The following is a 6,939-nucleotide window of genomic DNA, read 5'->3' as shown; positions in this document are numbered from 1 at the left end:
TAAGAAAGTGGCACCTATCGTGGCTAATGAACGGAAAGTAAAAATCAAAAGAAATATTTGAGATCATATGAATTGCACGAAATTCCAATAGGTGTTGGCACTAGGATAAGCCAAGTATTCATGCAATAAGTGGTAGAACGACCAGGAGAAGTAATTGTGCACTTTTAAAGAAAACTGAGAAGGCACAAAAGGAATTATTAAATTAATGACCCAGAGTTAGTTATGCTATGACCGCACTTAACATTTCAGAGTATTATCCATGCAGCATATATATTGACATTCCTACAGCTATAGGAGACGTCGGTATAAAGTTAAAACAAAAAGAATTGAGTCCACCTCACAGACAAAGGCTTGAATTGTTAGAAGATTATATTATGGATATTCCATGGCGTCCACCAAAGGAGAAAGTAATAATACCCTGAGCAACAGATCGGAAGATAGCTTAAGCCTACTTAAAGGCTGGGAGAGAAGAGGAAACTAACGAGTTACATCAGGTAAGTGAATTAGGAGTCTGAACATTGCAAAATCACTCTTAACATTAGAGGTACAAGAAAGATAGTACAACAGCCATATTATATAACGGCTCTACAATAAAGCTAGAAAAAAAAGTACCAGCCTCATAAGGAGTAAGTATGAAGCTCCCACCAGATTGTGTACGCACTAGAGGTGCAAGTTTATAGTAGAGCTTCAAGAGGTGGAAGTGAATTCTACCTATGTGGAAGGGAGGTTATGAAAGAGACAGAAGATACAATGCGAGATTAAAAGCTAAGTAAGGTAAAGATTAAGAAGGTACAAAATGCTCAAATGTAGAAGGTTGTGAATAGTCCATACATCAGATCGCGGGCTAGAAGCGCCATGATTCAGTACCCACAAATGATAGTGGTGTTGTCAGAGACATATCTTCTAGCCTATAGTTTCCAAGTACCGAGAGGTCTAGTTAAGAGAGTAAAGAAGAGTTAGAGACAATTTGATGTCCCGCTTGAAGTTCCTGAATAACATAAGGAAATGTATGGTGCTAGATGAGTACTATAAATAGATATATGTAGGTCGCAAGCTAAAGTATGGTAGAGCAACAAGATTATTGAGAAGGTGACGAGAATAGGTAAGGCCTCAAAATTAAGCCCATAAAAACAAGAGAGCTGATGGTTTCCATAAGTTATAAAAAGAAAACTCAGTATAGCCTGAATGAACTCAGAGGAGACTAAGACTATGAGCAATTTGAAGAGATAAAATGTTGTCCTGGTAGTAGAATAATGGTGTAATTGTGATAGATAAGAGGATAACGTTAAGGCCATTGATTGGTTAATGATTCAAAGAGAAGGGATCTCATGAATTGCATGAGATTAGTATACCCCTCATAAGAGGAATCACGTTGGGATGCGATGAAATACAGTTATTGAAGTATAGTATCGTCCCTAGATAGATCAAGAAAATAACTTCAGATGTTTCCTGATGAGACGTGATCCCTAAGGACAATGTATTACGTAAGAGGTTTCAAGTTATCAATGGTAGATTATAGATCCATATTAAGGTGAATCAACAATAGGCAGATAAAAGTTCCAAAGTATGAGATGATATCAGGCCTTCATTTTTAAGATGAACAGTAATGAGAAAGAACTAAAGGACTTAGATTTATACATATAGGATAAGAAGCGAGAGGTAACATGGAGTTAGGTAGCAAACCTCGGCAATAATAAACTAAAGTAAGTGTGATAGTGTAGTATAACCTACCTAGATGTAGTAAATCCATAAGGATATATTTACATGGCTACGAAACAAGATATCGCAACAGTCGTAAGTTTGACAAATTACCGAGCGAAGAACTTTACTACACCTATATACACCGGAGGAACAACTTGTCATAGTTCTATATATGTTCCCAAAGTGAGGCCTAGAGATTGGCTAAAAGCTGGAGGAAAAGGAACAGAAGAGTCGCATAGGCTCACATACAAGGACAAAGTCGTACAGGATGCATGACAGAAGGTCACAATAATTACGAGGTTGGAAGGATTCAGACCATAAGTCGTGGTGTCAGAAAGAGGCCTATGGATTTATTTATAGAACAGTTGCCTAGATGGAAAGGCTAGTAATAAATTATTTATGAGAGCTATAGGTTATGAGACAGAGAAGTGCACCAGTCAACATTCGAGGACGAATGTTCTAAAGGGGGAAATGATGTTACAACCCATGTTTTCGTACGTACGAGTACGTCGTAAGTCAATTGATTTAAGCTCAGAAATGAAATCATATTTTAAAATTTTACAAAGTAAGTTAATTATGTTACCTCAGAGGTTACAAATATTGAAGATCATGAACAACAAGTACAAAGATGGTTAGAAGGTTCAAAAGCTAAAGGAATTGAAAAACATAATGTTTCGTCGAAAATCGAAAATTTGGGAATGTTATAGCATGTACTTTTAGAGTGAGACCAAGGTGTTTAACATGATAAGGAGGTTATGTTATGAGTTATTTTAGTCGTATGATATTCGTGTATTATATTTTGAAGTCAAGCGAGTGGTGGAACAAAAGTCGATGAAAGTCATCACAAGTTACATTCATAAGTTTTACTGAAACTTTGGGTCCAATGTAACTGACATTTTCTCCCAATATACATAGAGTTAGGGGGTGTTCCGCCCATCAAATGAAATATCTATGAGTCTATATTCCAACTCATTAAACCGTTTGTCAATACAACATCGGAGTAGAGAGATATGGGAGTTTTTCCGAGACTGCGCAGACTATCACCTACTTGCTTAAACGAAAATCCAAAAATGGGCCTCTTCGGGTCATCCAAAAATGGGCCAGTTCGGGTCATTCAGAGAGGCCATTTTAAAGGCATATCCCCTTCATATATTAGGCTGATAATAGGGGAAAATAACCAGACTTAATCTCTGCAAAAATCCTCCCAAATATTTACCACAAAGCCCAATTGATTTTCTCTCCCTTTCAAGTTCTAATTGGAGGTAAAGCCTAGAGTTTGAAGAACCAAGATAGGAGCCGAGTTATCCAACAAATAAGGTAAGTTTACTGATCTCTTTCATCCATTTCTTTCTGCTGTATATGCATAATAAGTCATTCTATATTTGTAAGAACTCACGGGACGGTGATCGGAAGCCGTGAGTTTGAGTTATTCACTTGTAGCGGACTGTTTTTGGACTGTTTTATGGACTATTTTGTGGTGCTGTTGGGCAGCGTGTTTTACTACTGTTTTGTGAGAGTTTTGGAGGAGTAAGGGTATGGAGGAACACCACATAAATTCAGGATGTTGGGCTGGTCGTTCATCGTAACAATTTTGGGTTGTTGACACTACTACGGTGGTCGTTTTGTGTATGAAGAGATTGGGGTGTGTTGGGCTGTTTTGTAGTATTGTGTGGTATGCATAAGGTTGGAAACTAATGTACATATGTTGTTATTGTTGTTTTTGGTGTTGTGGTGTTATCTTGAATTTGGAGGAAGTAAGGATTATAGGGGAGATGTTGTCCGTTTTAATACAAAATAAGCTTGTCGTTCGTTGTGCGTTAGTTGTACCTTTCGTAACTTAATGATAGTATTATTATTGTTGTTGTAGATTAAGGTGAGAAGAGGCGGGTTCAAGTTGGTGATTGGAAAGATTGTGATAATGTATGTTAAGGCTAAACCTTTCTTCATTTTGGCATGATCTCGTAACTACATGAGTTTGATAACGAGGCATAAAGAGAAGTTCGTATTCCTGAATTTATTCACATTATCCTAGTCTCAGAAGTTACAGTATTCTCCCTTATCGGGACTTCATATTCAGTTTAGTATTGTCTTATTTCAGCTAAGAGAGCAGAGAGTATATATATATACAGTGTTACAGTATTTTTTACCACCATCGAGCTATAATCGGTGGGCAGGCCCCTATTGGGCAACCTCTTGATCAGATGGTAAGTTATATACCGAGCCTACTGTGGCCGAGCGCCTATGAGCGAGCCCAGAATGGCCAAGATACAGAGCCTAGTATGGCCGAGCGCCTATGAGCGAGCCTACTACGGCATGGCAGTTACACATACCGAGCCTTATAGGGCCGGACAACTATTTTACATACTATATGGAGAGAGTTGAGTCAGTATCAATAGGTAAGCATATCTTGAGATTATTTTTGACTCCCAGTTACATTCAGTTATTATATCATCAGTTCAGTTTCAGCTTTCAGTTATTATGTTGCCTTACATACTCAGTACATTATTTGTACTGACCTCCCTTTGCTGGGGACGCTATATTTCATGCATGCAGGTCCTGATAGACAGCTGGATAGACCTTCCTAGTAGACAGAGCCAAATATCAGCTTGGTTGGTAAGCTCCACTTCCCCGGAGTTACTAGGTCTAGACCTTGGAGTCTGTTTTATATATACAGGTTTGATGGGTAGGTCGAGGCCTTGTCCCGACCATGATACAGTTCAACTATCTCTAGAGGCTTGTAGACAAGTCCTGTATAGTTTGTATAACAGTAGATGTTCACGGCGGCAGACGATATTTACCCCTTAGATGAGACAGACGATATTTTCAGATGATTCAGAATATGGCCTCATCGGCCTAGGTTGAGGGTTATTCCTCTAGAGTTCACAATTACAGAGTGGTACGCTCGGGTCGAGTATGGTACCGGGTGCCGGCCACGTCCCTTCAGGTTTGGGGCGTGACAATAGGACCCGATAATGATTGAGCTCCATCAAGCACTATCTGTTGCCTCGAATAATTCAAATGGAGGAGTTCGAGCCCCTCCCAGCGTGCCAGCAAATCAGGCAACATAAGGAATTGGAAACATCGCTTCGAGAGAGGTGTTTGGATTTAATGATAATCAAGAAGGTGGTGCAGGCAGTGGATCTAGGAATGATAACAACACATATGATCATTTTAAAATCAAACTCATGAGGTTCATGAGAGAAATGAATTATCGGATGGATCAAAACGCTAAAGAATTCCACACTCAGATGGATCAGATTCGGGGGCACCTCTGGTATTGAAGGGCCTAGATTTAAAGAAGTATACTCATCTACCGTTCAAACCAAGTGCAGCCCCAGAGTTAATCCCAAAGAGGTTCAAGATACTGGATATTCCAAAATATGATGGAACTTCGGTCCATAGGAGCACATCACAACTTACACTACGGATGTAAAGGGAAATGATTTGGCTCCACATGAGATCGAATATGTTTTGCCAAAGAAATTTGGCAAAACCCTAACGAAGGGAGCTTTAACGTGGTATTTTCTTTTACCTGAACATTCAATTGATTCTTTTAAAGTGCTTGCAAATTCTTTCATAAAGGCTCATGCTGAGGCAAGGAAAGTCCAAGCCAGAAAGTCAGATATATTCAAAATCTCTCAAGGAGAATTACAATTGCTTCGAGAATTTGTGATCCGATTCCAAAAGGAAAGGAAGCCATTATTGACAGTACCGGATGAATGGGCAGCAAAGGCATTCACCAAAGGCCTCAATCCTTTAAGCTTTGATACCTCGAGGAAGTTGAAGGAGAGCCTGTTGGAATTTTAGGAAACCACATGGGCTAATGTCCATAATAGTTATGAATCGAAAATCAGAATTGAAGATGATCAATTGAGTTTTTCGGTGTCATCCAAGGGTCGTAGACGTGATCGAAATCAGGAAAAGTTCGGAGATCATCCCAGGAGTCATTTCTAACCTTATTTATCAAATGAAAAATCTGATAGGCATGGAGTAAAAGGTTTTTAGTCACTAAAAAGATTTAAACTGGATAGAAGGACGGATTGTGGTCAGAATAGGACTTTGCAGGATAAGAAACCATTGGGGTCTCGGATTTAGGATATTCCAGTTATCAGATTACAATTTCAACATGAGTTTGGTAGAGTTGGTTTCGTCTATGAGAAATATCAAGGAGGCAAGGCTCTCAAAACCAATTCGATCAGTTCTCAATCAAAGGCATCCTAATTTGTAGTATGAATTCCACGGAATACATGGTCTTAGGACTGGGGACTGCCGGAATCTTCGTGAAGAGGTTGCAATACTATTGAAAAATGGTCATCTAAGAGAATTTTAAGTGACCTAGCTAAGAACAACTATGGGAGGAGTCGAGATGTAATGAAACCAAAAAAACCAAACATATGGTCTTCCCGCCTAACGATTAACATGATTTTTGGTGGGGTTGAAGTAAATGGGGTGACTTTTTCGATAGCTAAAAAGATGAAGATATCAGTCGCTCATGGCAAGAAAATCCAGGAAGCTTCTGAAGATGACAAAATCACCTTCACGGAGGAAGATGCGGACGGTCTTATTTTACCGCACAATGATGCTCTGGTAATATCTCTTAATGTTTTAGATTTTAAAATTAAACTTGTGTTGGTTGATCCCGATAGTTCAGTCAGTATCATCCAATTAAGGGTTTTGGAACAAGTAAAACTAATCAGAAACATAGTTCTGGAGACAAAGCTTTTGGCTAGGTTTAACTTAACAAGTGTAACAACCAAAGGGGAGATTGTGTTACCTACCTATGCCGAAGGGGTGACGAAATTCACCTTGTTCGAAGTTGTGGATGGCGATATGGACTACAATGTGATTCTTGGTAGGCCATGGATCCACGAAATGAAAGTTGTGCCATCAACATATCATCAATTTCTAAAGTTCCCAACACCGGATGGGATCACGCAGATTAGGGGTGATCAACCTGATGCACGGGAAATGAATGCAGTCACCTTATCTAGAAGCAAGGCAGAGGAAATTAGCAAATAGCAACTACAGGAACCAGTGTCAACTTCTGTTCCAGTACCAGTAGAGGACAATGGAGAGGAAGAAACATCGGATGTTTACCAGGTGTCCAGGTCTTTCCAGGTACCGGAAGAAGTGGATGCAACAAAGTCAACCATAGAAGAGCTTGAACAAATCGCTTTAATCGCACAGTTCCTGGAAATGAAGGTTTACAGGAACGGGGTTGAGCCCAGAACTCAGGTT

At 39.4% G+C, this 6,939-nt stretch overlaps 1 protein-coding gene across 1 annotated transcript; it reads left to right on the top strand.

The window, feature by feature from the left end:
• The first annotated feature begins 6,120 nt into the window (after positions 1 to 6,120).
• LOC142175242 (uncharacterized) lies at positions 6,121 to 6,720 on the top strand. The gene has a single exon (XM_075241824.1). The coding sequence runs from the start codon at positions 6,121 to 6,123 to the stop codon at positions 6,718 to 6,720; it is 600 nt and encodes a 199-aa protein (XP_075097925.1).
• Positions 6,721 to 6,939: the final 219 nt, after the last annotated feature.

This window comes from Nicotiana tabacum, chromosome 21 (genome assembly GCF_000715075.1).
Source record: "Nicotiana tabacum cultivar K326 chromosome 21, ASM71507v2, whole genome shotgun sequence".
NCBI classification, from domain to species: Eukaryota; Viridiplantae; Streptophyta; class Magnoliopsida; order Solanales; family Solanaceae; genus Nicotiana; species Nicotiana tabacum.
Note: the sequence above shows the minus strand (reverse complement) of the source record. Positions and strands in the feature narration are given on the sequence as shown.